This window comes from Epinephelus lanceolatus, chromosome 15 (genome assembly GCF_041903045.1).
Source record: "Epinephelus lanceolatus isolate andai-2023 chromosome 15, ASM4190304v1, whole genome shotgun sequence".
NCBI classification, from domain to species: domain Eukaryota; kingdom Metazoa; phylum Chordata; class Actinopteri; order Perciformes; family Serranidae; genus Epinephelus; species Epinephelus lanceolatus.
In genome coordinates this window covers 29281404-29297661 of record NC_135748.1, presented here as the reverse complement: position 1 = coordinate 29297661, position 16258 = coordinate 29281404, and the positions used below count along the sequence as shown (strand labels likewise).

Genomic DNA, 16258 nt, shown 5'->3' with positions numbered 1-16258 from the left:
AAGAAACAAGTAGTGAGAGAAAATTAGTAAAAAGAAAAAAGAGAGAAAGAAAGTTAAAAGAAGACAAACACGGAAATGGCCTGAGGGTTTTGTCCGAATTCTCAACAAAGAGTGAAATATGTGTTTAAAAAATAACCACAGAAAGCTGAGTCTGACTGTTTCTGAAGCTTTGTGCTATGTACAGACTCCATCTGTACCATAGAAAGTATCAAGGTTAGATCCCCAGTCGTATGAATCAGAAATATGACTGACTTATTGATGACTTGAATCAGGTGTATTTGAGCCGAGCCGGAACCGAAGTCTGTGCCTCCTCTAGCTTTGCAGGGCTGGGTCTGAGCGCCCTCTGGTGTTTACATGTTGTCAGTGACATATCCACTCATCTGTGCCCTCCTCCCCCTTCCCTCTCTCTCTTTTCAGTATTCACCCAACATGACGATGAGTGTGTGATTTTATTTTTTCCTTTTTTTTGTATTTTTCTTTATTTCTTCCCTCCTATTTTTGTACCACTGCACCTGATTTTTTTTCTTCAATTCAATCCTTACTTCACCTCGGATTGGACCTCCTCCTCCTCCTCACACACACCCTCTGCCCCCCCCCCCCCCAATATGGGATCCGCTATCCACCCCCCACCTACCCACCACCACCCCTTTTGTCCTTCTCACTCTACGGGAATTCTACGGCCACGCAGCCTTCTGGGACAGCCCTCGAGCATGCTGGGACTCTTATTAAGACGGGCCCTCCTGGAGCATGCAAGATGGCCGCCGGTCTGAATAGGAAGCAGTCACAGAGCAACAGGAAGAGCCTCCTCTCTGACTCCGGCCCGGGCCTCCCTGGCTTCCTGTCAGGTTCTAGACAATGAGCGAGGGAAGGAGGACAAACAGAGAGAAAGAGGGAGTGAGGAGACTGGATAATAACACAGCCCTCGCATGAGGACACAGCGTTGGGTCTTTTAGCCGCCGTCTGAAGCGTCTCAACCTGGACTTTTTATCGTCTTTTTTTTGTTGCCGTTCCTCCCGACGGATTCAGTTGAGGGTCAGACATTCGACGACCCCGTTGCCTCCCCCCCCCCCACATTGTTCTCTCTGTGTGTACATTTTTTAACAGAGGTGTTGTGATGATCAGTGAACTCTTTCTTTTTCTCCATTTTTTTTGTGTATGTATTGTATCATGCTATTTTTATTATTGTATTATTGTTATTAATGATATTGCTATGATCATTTTAAGATTAGGTTCTAATTTCTGTTGTTTCTAAGGGCACATTAATGCGATGAAGACAGCACGTGTGCACACAGATCAGAAACTATTTGCTGTGTAACATGTGGCTCCGTGCGAGCACACTGCCCCCTGCTGGTAAGATTTATCCATCACGGTACTGATTGGCCCTTTATTTATATATATATATATATATATATATATATATATATATATATATATCTCAGAGTTTTAGCAGCCATCTAAATTTTTAACTCCTCGTTCGATAACCAGAAGAAGAAGCGGCTCCTGTTTTTAGTAGCTTCCATGCAGTGAAATGCACAGCTCTATTTATTTATGTACTTTTAAATTTGTCTTATGAATCATTGTTACTTTTTTAAAAGTGTTATCCCTGTTTTTTTTTTTGTTAACTGCAGAACTAGTAGCAACTGTGTAAATATTCAGATCCAGTCAGCAGCGTCTCCTCATCTCCGTCGTTAGACCCCTCTGTCCGAGCCCCGAAAGTGCTGAAGACCCTCCACTCATGCTGCTTCCTCTAATGCTGCCCACTTAGGTTACTGTTCACTCCGACACGTGTCGTAGGCCGCGTTATCGTCTCTGCTGAACTGTAGTGAACACTTGGATTGTTTTTTTGTTTGCTGACGAGTCCTCAACACACTGTGATGTATGTCTGTGCTTTATGGGAATTTTGCTTTCACACACCAGTCTCAGTTTAGCTTTGCAGACGTCTTGCTGTCTCACACGCCCTCTGAAAGGACTTCCGGCGCTCTGCTGATCGGCGTTTTTTCGTCGGAGCAAAGCAGGAAGCGGAAAGGCTCTGTTGACTGTAAAGAGCGGCCTCCTTCCCTTTGCTCATGTTGAAGAAAAGACCTCCGTCCTTTCCTTCCCCCCCCCCCCCCCCCCCCCCCCTTTCTCACCTTTCCGACAGGCCAGCATCAAAACACGCTCCTCCCCCCCCCCCCGATTCTTTTTTTTTTTGTACAACTCTCCATCTTTTTGATTTTAATTTTTTTGTAAATACTGTAAAATGCATTTTGATATCATTGACATGTTTTGATATTTTCAAAATCACAACAACAGTTGATCAGAAACGATTTCGGGGCAACTGTGTGTTCAGAGATGGTGTGTCTTTGATGGCGAGAAACAGAAACTGGAGCTGCTATAGAACTATTATGCTATTTCACCTCATCACAGACGGACGTGGCGCCTCACCGTGCGCCAGAGCTGTAGCGTCAAGGGATCTGAGACGAGGACCAGGGAGGACAATTTCGTAGTGAGTGTGTTTAGACGCCTCTTAGCTAACTCACTGTCACACACATTTCCTCGACAGATCTTCAAATGAAACACGAGTCTCCCTCCTCTGCCTCTGTTCTTGGGAAATTCTTGAGTAAGGTGGCCGAGACGCCACAAGCACACGTATTTTTCACTGTGTTGGACAGAGAATTTGCAAGAACAGAGCGACAGAGGCCAGGTTTCATAATAAAACTCGTCCCTCCCGCGTCTGCCTTCGACACATTTAACTACCCTCTTGACAAAAAGCAAAAGCGGGGCACACAGGACACTGGCTCTCAATCTGACACACCAGGGACCAGAGTACAGACTTTACTATGAAGGATTTTTTTTTAATCTATTTAAAAATGGGGCAGGGAGAAATGTTTTTGGGAAAGTAAAGAGAAAAAAGATTTGTGCTTATTGCTGAGAAGAGGTAGAGAGAGTGCGGGAACAGGCGTTTCCTCCCCTGTACTTTGAAATACTGTTGTATAAAATGCAGTCGATCTTCTCTCTATCTTTCTGTCCTGTAAGTAAAGCCGTCACAACGTTGATCATTTCTGTATTTCTATTGTGCTGATGTATAATACTGTAACATTCAGGGGTAGGGAGGGTTGAGAGAGGAATTTTTTTGAGGGGAGTAAAGATTTTTCTGTTGAGTTCCTCATTATTTTTTCCTCTTGATGACAAAGCAGTATTGAATATGAGGCAGTCTGTCCTTGGGGAGTTGCTTTGTATCTCATGTTAGGGTAGTTTCAGATCCTAAATGTCTCGTGTAGTAAAATGAGAGGTTCCTTCTTCGTATGTTTCTTTATATTGTAAAGTTTCTTTAGACAAAAAAATGTTGCTTATTGGAAAAAAAGGTGGGAAAACTGCATTGATAATAAATGTAAATTTTTTTTTTTCGGTTTTGTTTTAATTTTCATCAAGTTGTCAGTCGTTTTTGCCTGTGTCCCCCTTGTTGTAGATACATATTAAAAACAAATAAAATGACTTCACTCCTTTTGCCATGAACATGAGCTTCTTTCACTGGACTTATACCATTTATTATTTGCCTCCACATTATTTGCAGTTTTCCAGTTTTTCTGGAAATTCTGCATTTTCTCCGTTCCGATACTGATTCCGATACCTGAACTTGTATATCGGCAGATATAAATTACCAATCTGATACCACTGTGTTTACAAAATGAACAAAACTACCACTTAATACTATTTACCGTGCGGCAAGGTGGAGCTGTGGTTAGCATTAACTCCTCACAGCAGGTTTGAACCCTTCTGTGTGCAGTCTGCATGTTCTCCTCATATGTCAGCGTGGGTTTCTCCAGGTACTCCGGCTTCCTCCCACAGTCCAAAGACATGCAGGTGAAGTGGTGACTCTAAATTGCCCATAGGTGTGAATGTGAGTGTGAATGGTTGTCTGTCTCTATGTGTCAGCCCTGTGATAGTCTGGTGACCTGTCCAGGGTGTACCCTGCCTCTCACCCAGTGTCAGCTGGGATAGGCTCCAGGCCTTCACAACCCCCAACAGGGTAAGCATTTACGGAAATGAATACTATTACCCTTGTATGGATGTGAATTGTTTGCTATAATTCCTGTATGCCAAATACATACAGGAATTGAGGGCCATAAAAAGTACCAAATTGCAGACATTTTGCTAACAGCTAATGTTACCTTTTTTAATGGAAATCAGTTCTTCTTCACTGCATTAAATTGGTAGCTGCCAGTGGCTGCACTGCTCATCTTGGTGTGTAGGTTATTATTTTAGAGAGGCGAAGAATTGATTTTCGGGAAACCTGCCGTCTTATCTGAGTGTGAAACTATTTTATTTGAGAACATTTTACAGGAGATTTTGACTGAGTGCTGCTACTGCTGAGTACTAATTAAGAATTAATAGCAGTAACTGAATCATTGAGGTTCATTGGCAATTGTCTGTGTGTGTCATGTACTACACACAACATTTGTCAGTTACTTTCAATAGGAAATTTGACACAGGTTTTTGCAATTTTCGTACAACTGGCTTGGCAAATCTCCGAGAAAAGTTATAGCACACTGCGACAAGTAGCATGCTAGAATTTTATAGAAGAATAACAAATAAGCCCGATTAATAATACATAGCGTGCCTTCTGTTGCACAACAGGCACCCCAAATTGTGTAGTTTGAGATTGGTGTACACGTTTAAAATGTTGTTGATTGATTTCAGATTACCGGTTCCCTTGAGATTATTTCTTATTCATGCTCAGCACACAGGAGTAGTTTCAGCTCTGCAACCCTTACGGCTAGATCCCCATCAAAATCTGGGACCAACTAAAAGTTATTTTCATTATTAATCAATTATTTTACTGACTTAATTTGGTAAATGTTAAAATAGCAAAATAAAGTGCCCATCACAAGTTCAGAGACGTTAATATGTTTCAAACAGTCCAAACCACTTACTATCAAAGACGACACAGAAACCCAGCAGATTTGCACATTTGATAAACTCAAAACAGTGATTTTTAAACTTTTTTGCCTTTTTTTGTTTTTAGATATTTTTTTTATCATCACAAAAAAATCTGCTTATTTTCAGTTAATTGACCAAATGATTCATCACGTTAATATGCAAACATAGGCTACAAAGACAAAAATTGCTAATGGCTAGTTTATTTATTTAACCAGGAAAAGCCTCGTTGAGATTAAGAGTCTGCTTTACAAGAGTGTCCTGACCACGGCAGTCAGCAGCACGTTACACAAAGCTGCAGACAAACATCATGTAACAACTGCAGACAATTAAAAATGTAGAATTACAGCATAGCAGGAAAGTAGTTCAACATATCCTGGATCAAATTTAGAGGCAAATATTTAGCCAAAGCATCTCCACCTTCCTCCAACTCCTTCAGTCGACTTTTCAAACACTTAAAGAGACCAGCTCCCCAAGACACACATCAGATTTGGAGCCGCAGGTGCAGCGTACCTAAAAGCCCTTTTCTCCATTTCAAGACAAACTTTGGGAACAGATAGTGAGAGAAGGTCTTGTGAATATGTCACAGAGCACAGACGTTCGTTTCCAGCATTTTTCAGACGGATAAAATGACGTATATAAGAAGGAAGAACGTTAAGAATCATCTTATAAACAAGGACATGCCAGTGATTAAGTGTACAGACGGACAATGCAGGACAGTCAACCCTTTAAATGATTCACTCAGGTGGATTTATGAGGCTCTGTGTGATGTAGTTCATCCACAGCAGCTCCATTTTCAGCCTGCTGCTTGAACTCTATGCTTTCTGAAGTCAGAGAACCACATTACGGAGGGATGAAGGCCTAAATGGTTTCTCCTCCTCCTTCTCCTCCTCCTCCTATCTGTTCAAGCTGCACTGAGTGTCTACGCAGTGACCTCCTGCTCCTCTCGCTGCAGCTGGACGCAGGGGGAGCAACCAGGGAGGTGACAGAGGAGGCCAGCGGCAGCCGAGGGACTAACCCCGGCCTTACAGATGCTCTGGGTGAAGAGGAAGGAGGAGGGGAGCTGGGCGGGTGAGGCAGAAACACCATGCTCCTGCTTTTGGAAGTGGACACGTGTGTTGGGACCTGGAGGTGTGCGTCTGACTGGTCGACTAAAGGCGGGAGGTGAAGCAGAGGAGGAACCACCATGACGGAGGGGAGGGTGTTCCTGCGGAGCTGGGAGTGAGGAGACTGACAGACAGGAAGCTTATCAACACAGCTTTTTAGGAGTGTGATGTCTGATGCTGACCCTCCAGGTGTCACACACCTCTTAGGGACCAGTCTGCTCGGTGTCGAGATCACCTCTGTGAGGGACAGGACCGACTGAGAGAGTCTTGGGAGGAAATCCTCACGGCAGCTGTTGTAATTCTCTCCTATAAATCTGTTATCCCTCCTTTGAACCACACTCTCCTTCCTCTCTTCCATCCTGGACTGATGAGAATGTGGCTCCTCTCTCTCCCTCCTTGAATCTTCTCTGTCCCCCTCCTCCTTCTGCCGGCTCCTCTCCCTCACACCCTGTGTGTAAGCCTGGTTCAGACAGGCCAGGTTGTGAATGGCCAGCCATGGTTCAGATAACACTCTCTGTCTGGGCGGTGGAGAGCTACACTGGCTCGGTGGACTCAGCTCACAGGAGGGATGTCTGCCGCTGCTGCTGCTGCTACTTCCTCTTTTGCCTGATGGAGGGGAACAAGACAGACGGTGAGTGAAGAGAAACATATGAAAGTAGGTGAGAGGAACTGCGTGTCTCCTTTTGCATCTCTGTCTATCTTCTTCCTGAGGTTTCTTCCATTTTAACTCATTAAAAGTGTCCTCATCCGAATCAGGGGTCTAAGTCAAGTCAAGTTCATTCACAGAGCACAAATATAAACAACAAACACCAACTAAAGTGCTTCACAATGACATTAATAAATCACAGGAATTCTAAAATAAAAACAGTCATAACTAACTGCAGAAAAAACGATCCGTAAAACAGTCATTTAGCCTGTTACCACAAAAAAGACCCGTTTTTTTGTCTGGTTAGCATGATGCTGATGTATGCTATTTTCTCTCCATATAATGTAGGTGATAAAGGGAGCGGAGGAGCTGTGGTTGACGGGAAAACAGCTAAAGGAAGACTTCAGAAAACAAAAGGGTAGGCTAACTGTTGAATTGTCTCTGTTCTCTCTTTAGTTGAATTTGGCTCAACTGCCATAAAGATTAGTAGTATATAGCATTGTTCTCAAATGGTGTGCCACAGCTCACATTAGTGACGCCAATCGAGGTGTGTTGAGGAATTTTGTGATAACCACACATTATTATTGCCATATTCAACTGGGCATATACAGAAAGGTTATGAATACATTTTTAATTGACTGTATCAGTATGTTGTGTGCACCCATTTCCTAACAAAGTGGCAAACTCTTGCTAAAAAATGTTATTTAATGTAATTTAATCTAAAAAAAAAACCTTCACGGGGAGCCTTTTCGTCACCATTAATTTTTGCTAAAATGTGAGAATATGAAACACTTAAAGCGTGCATGAGCTCTGTTTGAGCAGAGTTCAAACACAAGCGTGTGCTCGAGCACTTAAGTCGGCCGTGCATGAGACTGTTTGTACTAATGTGCTTTAAACAGTAATATGTTTGGAAGGTCCTGAGCATACCACTGGATAATGAGACTTGGATTATACTGCACGTTCTGTGTGACAGTTTGTAAACAGATGTTTTGATATAGTTTTGATGTTGTCAAACACGGACCCCATTTACTTCAATTCATCAAGAATTTTCTCAGTTTTTGGATTCTTCGTTCACCTTGGAGGCATGCGAGAAAAACAACATTTTCTTCATGAGTTGAACGTAACATGGGGTGAGTAATTGATATACAAATAATCATTTTTGGGGAGAAGTGTTCCTTTAAACTGGGCAACTCCATCTGCCAGGACATGCTTGAGATATAAATGGTCATTTTGCAAGTGAAGTATTCCTTTAAGTGTGTTAGCATGCCAGCTTCTGCTTATAACTGGTACCACCTAACACCAAATACAGCTGGGGCCGAAAGGAATGTCATTCGTTTTGAAGTTATAGTTACTAGACTAGCTATTGCCTAAATGAAAACCTAAGGGATCATTGAAGTGCTTACAACATCTTACACAAAGCCACAAATATTTGCCTTGGTGCTACAAACAGTAGCCCTGAAGAAGAAGTTAGAGGATCACCAAAGTTATGAGGATTTATCCTCTGGGCAACATAAATATCGGTACAAAATTCCAAGGCAGTTCATCTAATCGTTGTTGAGATATTTAAGTCTGAACCAAAGTGTTGGACCGACACACACATACATATACATTTGTTGTGCTCAGTTTGTAAAGTGATCCATCTTGAATAGCCAGATGTTCCCCAGTCCATCACTTCATCCTCATATCTTCCCTTTAACACCCTGGTCTAATTTTATCTACAGCCACTCTCCTTAGTCTCTATGGTACGAATGAAGTGTCAGCTCCTGTGCAGAGGAAGAAATGTGGCTTCTTTCATTGTAATGCACCACCAGAGTTAACTTCACCTCATCCTGACAACACATTTTCATCTTGTCTCCTTAGGAATGAGCACTGAGCCAATGATTTCAACCACCAGGAATTTGTTCTCATCTGTCTAGACTTGCCTTTGTTAAACACAGCTCTGCTGTATCCAGAAGGGGCACGGTGTCTGCATACCGAGTACTGTTGGTGGTTCTGATCTCAGCATCAAGGTGCAGAAGCCAGGCTGCTTGCATAATGTTATACAGACCCAGTGTGTTAACATGACATAAATGATGAGGAGTGGCTCTGCTGAATGAGGATTACTAAACAGTGTCCCCTGGTTAGCGCTGTTATTGTGCTTTACAGGGCCATTCTGCTGAATTTAAAAGTGTCTTGGCAGATGGAGCTGCCCAGTTTAAAGGAATATTTCTCCTCAAAAATGATTGTTTGTGTATCAATTACTCAGCCCACGTTACGTTTAATTCGTAAAGAAAACTTTGTTTTTCTCGCATGCCTCTAAGGTGAACGACAAATCCAAAAACAGAAAATTCTTGATGTATTAGAGCAATAGGGGGCCACGTTCAGCAACAGCAAAACTATATCAAAACATCAGTTTACAAACTCTTACACAATTCAGTTTCACGCACTGCCTTATGAGGAAGAGTTTGAAATAGTAAGGTTTGGCGAACGGATGTTTTGATGTAGATTTGCTGTTGTTAAAAGTCCTCTTTACTTTGATTCATCTAGAATTTTCTTAGTTTTTGGATTATTTGTTTAACAGAGGCATAAGATAAGATAAGATAAAATAAGGTAAGATAAGATAGGATTAGATAGGATAAGATAGGATAGGATAATTTAAGATAAGGCAAGACTTTATTAATCTAACACCAGGGACATAAAATAATATTAAAATCTACATTATCCTCATGAGACCCGAACTTTTGTTTGGTACGCATTTTGAATTTCTCCTATGTATTTGGGATAAGTTCGACCCCATACGTATAAAAACTAAACACTGTCAACAATAATAAAGTCCCAATGTCCTCAGATGAGACAATAATGAAGTCCTTATGTCCTCAAACAAGTACTTCCTAATTAACAGCATCTTAGCTTGTTACTGTTGCTAAAATTAGTCAAATTACAAACATTATCAATCATAAATAAACAAATTTCAACCATAAAATGTGATCAGGTTTTGGACCTTGTCCACTTTTGTATCGGGATCGGCTGCAGACTGACTTGGCAGAGTTGGCCGCCATCTTGTTTTTACATGGATTATTTTTTTTTGCAAATGATCCTTCTGCATGTTCACCTATGGAAACCTTGTTACGACTTTTACTTCCTCTAGATAGTCAAGTTTGATTGTCTTCTTGAAGCTCCACCAGGGCCACTAGATGTGACAAAAATGTGTCCACAAATGAGGACAACAGGTCTAAATTAAGTAGACTGAAGTACACCTAAATTGTGATGTCCTCATATAAGGACACAGGGTCTTAGAAGAATATATACGCCTTTCACACAGAAAAACAAAGAGTCCTTCTTGAATTCAACGTAACACAAGCTGAGTAACTGATATACAAATGATCATCAGGGGACTGAAGTATGTAAGTAACTGTAGATGTTTTATTTTTCTCAGCACTTTAAGAACTTCTCATCTATGCTGTATGTTTTTCTGTGTTTAGCACATTTAATACAAATCACACATACCCCTGATGATTTTAGACATTCTGATTTTTAGATATTTTTTCCAAATGTTCTTTTCTCACCCTCATGGTACCTTGTGTTTTAATTAATTTTGAGTACAGTGTGACATTTAACGAATCAATAGAGATGGGCAGTCAGCCACAGTGAACATCATGTCTGCTTTAATTTTTGTCTTAGCTACACAATCTGTTGTGTAGTGATGTTTGCACAAAAATTAAAGTGGATTGATTGTGTAGAGTATCTCAGGTGAGTTTTAAACTCCTGCAGGGTGAAGTAAAGTGTAACTGTAGCAGAATTAAACGTACAACAATAGTATCTTCCTTAAACCGTAATTTAATGTAATTAGCATGACTCACTTGTTCCTCTGAAGTTGAAGATGTTCTCTCCCTCAGGTGAGTTGGGTGAGCCTGTTTTGAGGACAATGTCAGATGGGGACATGCAGGAAACCGGTGAGGTGTCAGGAGACGGAGGAACATTGAGGTAACGCCTGGTCACCGGGCCTCCATTCACACCCATCTCTGTGGCAATGATGATGATGTCACGACCCCTGGCCCGGCAGGCGTCCATCAACACCTGAAGAGAACAGTGCTGCTGAGGTATGGATTGGTTCTGAGGTTTGATGGTGCCAATAATGAAATCTTTTGGAGTGATGTTCAACACCTACACTTTCAACTATTTTCATGATGATTATGTAAAAGGATTCAGTGTTTGCTTAATATCTGCAGCCACTTTATTAGGTACACCTTGCCAGTACCAGGTTGGACCCCTTTTGCCTTCACCTTAATTCTTGGTGTCATAGATTCAACAAGGTGCTGAGACCGTTCCTCAGAGATTTTGGTCTATATTGACATGATAGCATCACACAGTTGCTGCAGATTTGTCAGCTGCACATCCATGATGAGAATCTCCCGTTCCACCACATCCCAAAGTTGCTCTATTGGATTGAGATCTGGTGACTGTGGAGGCCATTGGAGTACAGTGAACTCATTGTCATGTTCAAGAAACCAGTTTGAGATGATTTGAGCTTTGTGACATGGTGCGTTATCCTGCTGGAAGTAGCCATCAGAAGATGGGTACACTGTGGTCATAAAGGGATGGACACAGTCAGCAACAATACTCAGGTAGGCTGTGGTGTTTAAACCATGCTCAGTTGGTACTAAGGGGCCCAAAGTGTGCCAAGAAAATATCCCACACACCATTACACCACCACCACCAGCCTGAACCGTTGATACAAGGCAGGATGGATCCATGACACCAAATTCTGACCCTACCATCTGAATGTCGCAGCAGAAATCCAGACTCATTAAGACCAGGCAACGTTTTTCCAATCTTCTATTGTCCAGTTTTGGTGAGCCTGTGTGAACTGTAGCCTCAGTTTCCTGTTGATAGCTGACAGGAGTGGCACCTGGTGTGGTCTTCTGCTGCTGTAGCCCATCTGCTTCAGGGTTTGACGTGTTGTTGGTTCAGAGATGGTCTTCTGCAGACCTTGGTTGTAACCAGTGATTATTTGAGTTACTGTTGCCTTTCTATCATCTTGAACCAGTCTGGCCATTCTCCTCTGACCTTTGGCATCAACAAGAGAGAACTGCTGCTCACTGAATACTTTCTCTTTTTGGGACCATCCTCTGTAAACCCTAGAGATGGTTGTGTGTGAAAATAACAGTAGATCAGCAGTTTCTGACAGACCAGCCCGCCTGGTCACTTAAATCACCTTTCTTCCCCATTCTTCACATCTTTGCACTTATACCTAGTAAACATTTTTATTTAGATGCTTTACCCCAGTCCCTTCAGCACAGTCTTTCTTTTTCTCCATCCCCTCCAGTCTCCATCACATATACTGACCTTCAGTGTCGGCTGGTGCTGTGCATTGATGGCGTACACCAGTGCTGAAGCTCCGGAGTAGTCCTCCATGCTGGGGTCGGCTCCTCCATTCAGTAGAGTGGACGCCACCTGAGCTCCTGCTCGCTCCATACAGGCGTACATCAGGGCAGTGCGTCCAGCCCGGTCCTGTGCGTTTGGATCTGCCTGATTGGCACAGAGGAGGACAGCTGACACAAAACTGAAACTCATCTGGAAATCAAACACTAACCTTCATTAAAGTTAGCCTACCCATGGTGTGCTTATGATCACACTTCAGTCTCACGTCTCTGTGAGATCTGATCTGGCATAATTGCTTTTGTGTTTTGGCTCACAGGTGAGAACTTTTTGAGACACTGTGATGCACAATCCTCTTGTAATCAATAATTATCTTGCCTCAGAGTACACAGTGTTGTGTTCACCGCTCCAAAAACACTCTGGATGGTGGATGGAGGACACAAGCAGAGCTGAAAACATCAGGAACCTGTTTACTATGCATTAAAAGAACCGTATACCTCTCTTACTGCGGGTACACATTTATTATGCATTAGAAATACATCTAAATCAATATTCTGCTGAACTTCTGTGAAAACTTGCGCGCTGTGGATTTAAGCACATGTATTCTGAGTTGAAATGAGAAATATTACTCACTGCAGACTGACCTTGTTCTGGAGCAGGTAGGTGAGAAGTTTCACCGTCTCGGGCCCAGCAGGCTCCCCTCTCAAGGCCTTACAGGCAGCCAGGAGAGGCGTCTCTCCCCTCGGGTTGCGCCCGTTGATCTGAGCCCCACCTTCCACCAGCAGGCGGACCAGGCGAAGCTTACAGGAGACGGCTGCGCTGATGAGGGGGCTGCAGTCTGACAGCGGGTCCCCCATGGCCTGGAGGGTAAAACAAGGTCAGACTATATCTTCAAAGACAAAGATTCACTTTGTTACAATATTCAAGAGCAAAACACCTCCACTGCCTGCACCAGGCATATTTGACCTGCTGTCTGTCTGAAAATAATCTGAAAAAGCAACAATCATAACGATGTTCTCCTCATCATATTTTTTATTAGCATTAAAAAAAACCCTACAAACCAAAATACGTTATAAAAAAAGCATTATGTACCATCAAGAACAATCTGATTTGCCAAGTGGGTCATGCTCCTAGATCAACATCCTACATGGCATTCCAGGACCAACATTGCAATTAACCAATCACAGCCCTCTGACATCATCAGTGTGCTGCTCCTGCGCTTCTTTCAAAAGTCCTTTGTGCTCCCTCAGAGCTAAGCTGGTTTTCCAAATTGAAGTTAGCACAATTAAACAAAACCCTCAGTAACACTGAACTAAAACCATAAGCTACTGCAGGGTTAGAGATTTAGCTTGCTAACCACATTGGCTATGCTAACAAGTAAGCCTGGCAAGAGGCTAAAATACTGTTCATTAACATTAAGAGAAAGGATCATTTTGCAGTTACAAAGACCTGTGAAGGACACATTTCCCCTCCTTTTTCATAGTCTAGTAAAACTATTTTTGCAAGATTTCAGTGCTCATGTTGATCCAGGACCATCATTAATATCTTTATCCTGCATAGCTTACTTAGTTTGATCCAGGGACATCATCGCCACGTTGACCCTGGATAATTGGTTTATGTTGATCGTGACCATCATTGCCATGTTGATCCTGAATGAAATCGCTGATGTTGATCCAGGACCATCACTGCTATGTTGATGTCAACATAAACAAATTATCCAGAATCAGTGTGATGATAATGGACCTGGATAAACCTAACCAAATCTATGCAGGATCAACATGGAAAAAGAAGGGAAAATGTGTTAATTGCAATTTGTGACTCAAAAATGCTATCATCCTTATTCTTTGTTCGTGAACAATATTTTAGCCTTTTGACATGTTTACTCATTAGCATAGCCAACCTAGTTAGCAGGCTAACATGCTAATATTCTTGTCTATTGGCAAGCTTACTTGTTAATGTTAACATAGCCAAACTAGTTAGCAAGCTAACTTGCTAATATTCTTGTATATTGGCAAGCTAACTTGTTAGTATAGCCAAACTTGTTAGCAAACTAATTTGCTAATATTGTAGTCTATTGGCAAGTTTACTCGTTAGCATAGCCAAGTTAGTTAGCAAGCTAAATTGCTAACCCTGCAGTAGCTTACAAGGATTTTGTTCAGTGTTACTGAGGATTACTTGTACAATTGTATTAACTTAAATTTGGAAAACTAGTTTAGCTCAGAAGAAGCAAATGAAAAATAAAAAATAAATAATCAACAGGTTCAACAACAACAACAACAACAACAACAACAGAGGCAACAATTTGCATGCATCTTTTTAAGTTATTCTAACTCTGGCCTTTTAAGTAAATCCTATTAGTATTTTATAACCTGTAAAACCCAATTACTTTAGTACAACCAACGTGATTTGCTTTAAACTTACAAAGCTTAATTAGGTTGAATTAACATCATTTTTTCAAGTGTGGTGATATTAAACGGTCAAATTATTTTATTTAAAGGCGCTGTATGTAAGAATGTGGCCAAAACGGTTACTGCACTCAAATTCAAAATACTGCCGCGAGTCATGTCCGCCCCCCCTCCCCTACAGATTTGAGGTTGCTGGACAGCGGCACGCTGGAGACTGATTTGTTTGCCCACGGGCGGCTGCCGTGGCAGGGCCTCGTCGCCGCGTCCTTGATCTTCGGTTTTCCAGTGGACCGTTCGAGCAAGTCCGGCTTCTCTGCTGCTAACGCTGCTGCCGGGATACAGCGGAGGAGGAGCCGGCTGCTCATGCTCTTATACAGTCTATGCTCATGCTATGTACCGGGACACTGCTAATGCTGCTTGCTGTGCTGCTGTGGCTCAGTCGTAACTGTAACTGATGCTGAGACTCTACTGACTGCGTGACCGGTAGACGGCGGTGGGTGGCACAACAGGCCAAAACACAAATTCAAAACATAAACATGATTTGCGGACCGCAAAAATGTTTTTTAAATGTGAATATTCTGGCTGTACTATTGTTGTCGGTGAGATCAGTTTGTTATATGGACATTATTCCTTAGTCTCTGTGACATATTAGAAGGATTTTATGACCATTTGCTTTAGATTTCTTACATATAGCACCTTTAAGGTATTCTAACTTATTTATATTAATTCCATCCTACTAAAAAAGGTTTTGATTTTGACCAACTTTTTAAAACAAGTTGTCAACTGACTAAAACATGTTAATGAAACAAACTTGTTTTTTATGTTAAAAAACTTACCAATTACCCCATTGATTATTTTTTTTAGAGTGAGATACACTTCCTCATCTGTCTGTTTTCTTGTGCAAACTTTTAATAAAGTGTTAATTACATCACAAAACTAGCTAAACGTGACAAAGATATTATTTATTGTGAGTCAGTCTAGATTCAATTATTTCAAAAGAAGTATTAAACATGACAAATCCGCAGGGATACTCTAATCAATAGATGCATGCACATCCACAGTCCACACTCAACATTAAACTCACCTTGATGCTCCCTCTTCAATGCTTATTTACTTCTTCCTCCTCTACAAACACAAAGACATTCATCCAGTCATCCTGAGTTCATCCAGATAATGCCATTATTTCATGTCATCCTTTTAAAGGTTCGCCTCAGCTCTTGGATGAAACGTCCTCATGTCGCTGGCCTGCAGCAAACTGCAGAACATAAAGTGAGAGGATATTAACTTTCATCCTCTCCCTCTGTCTCTGTGTCCCTCTGTCCTGATCTGTCCCCCTCTGTACCTGCTGGGCTGTAGGGGAGGTTCGGTCCCACAGCGAGCGTTCAAAGTTATTAACAGTTTTGAGCCCAAAATGTCAACCTGTTGCCGACACTGTACTACAAAGACCCAGAGGCCCTTTGATATGAGTCAGCTTTGAACGGTCCTCATCTGCCTTGTGACCACCGTGTGTGTTCAAACACTGGCAGAGAGAGACACATCACACACACACACACACACACACACACACACACACAGGATTTCAAATGCACACACACACAGCAGGTCATTTGTATCTAAAAAAACACAGTTGTGATTGTGATGCTCTTGTTCTGTCTTTTGTATTTTTCACCTTTTATGTCTTTTGTTCTCGGCAAAGTGCTGAACTGTTCTGTTAAATAAATAAATCAGACGTGAATGATTTCAAAATGTGGGAGAGACACTCGTTCCGAACTCGTCTGACACCAGCAAAACACTTCAGCAACACTCAAATACCAGATGTGCAATTA

The 16258-nt window shown here is 41.9% G+C and overlaps 2 protein-coding genes across 4 annotated transcripts in view; one reads left to right on the top strand and one right to left on the bottom strand.

Moving 5' to 3' along the window:
* The window catches only part of LOC117267110 (single-stranded DNA-binding protein 3), a 67280-nt gene extending 66522 nt beyond the window's left edge, over positions 1–758 (top strand). For all 3 annotated transcript variants that reach the window (XM_033642782.2, XM_033642783.2, XM_033642781.2), the window contains one exon: positions 418–758. In XM_033642782.2, coding sequence (XP_033498673.1) covers positions 418–447 — 30 coding nt within the window. In that variant the 3' untranslated portion in view covers positions 448–758. The remainder of the gene's footprint in view (positions 1–417) is intronic.
* Positions 759–5182: 4424 nt separating this feature from the next.
* LOC144467088 (uncharacterized) lies at positions 5183–15715 on the bottom strand. The gene is made up of 5 exons (XM_078175432.1): positions 15517–15715; positions 12672–12887; positions 11995–12177; positions 10509–10725; positions 5183–6629 (listed from the first exon to the last, which is right to left on the bottom strand). Exons 2-5 carry the CDS (start codon positions 12882–12884, stop codon positions 5779–5781), a joined length of 1464 nt encoding a protein of 487 aa, XP_078031558.1. The 5' UTR covers positions 12885–12887; positions 15517–15715; the 3' UTR covers positions 5183–5778.
* Between the last annotated feature and the right edge of the window lie 543 nt (positions 15716–16258).

Excerpts from the sequence above, each read along its gene's own strand:
- LOC144467088 (XM_078175432.1), bottom strand. The coding sequence starts at position 12,884 with ATGGGGGACCCGCTGTCAGACTGCAGCCCCCTCATCAGCGCAGCCGTC. Across the intron at positions 12,178-12,671 it reads CCTACCTGCTCCAGAACAAG|GCAGATCCAAACGCACAGGA; the intron begins GTCAGTCTGCAG and ends TGTGCCAATCAG. Across the intron at positions 6,630-10,508 it reads CTTCAACTTCAGAGGAACAA|GCAAAAGAGGAAGTAGCAGC; the intron begins GTGAGTCATGCT and ends CCCCTCCATCAG.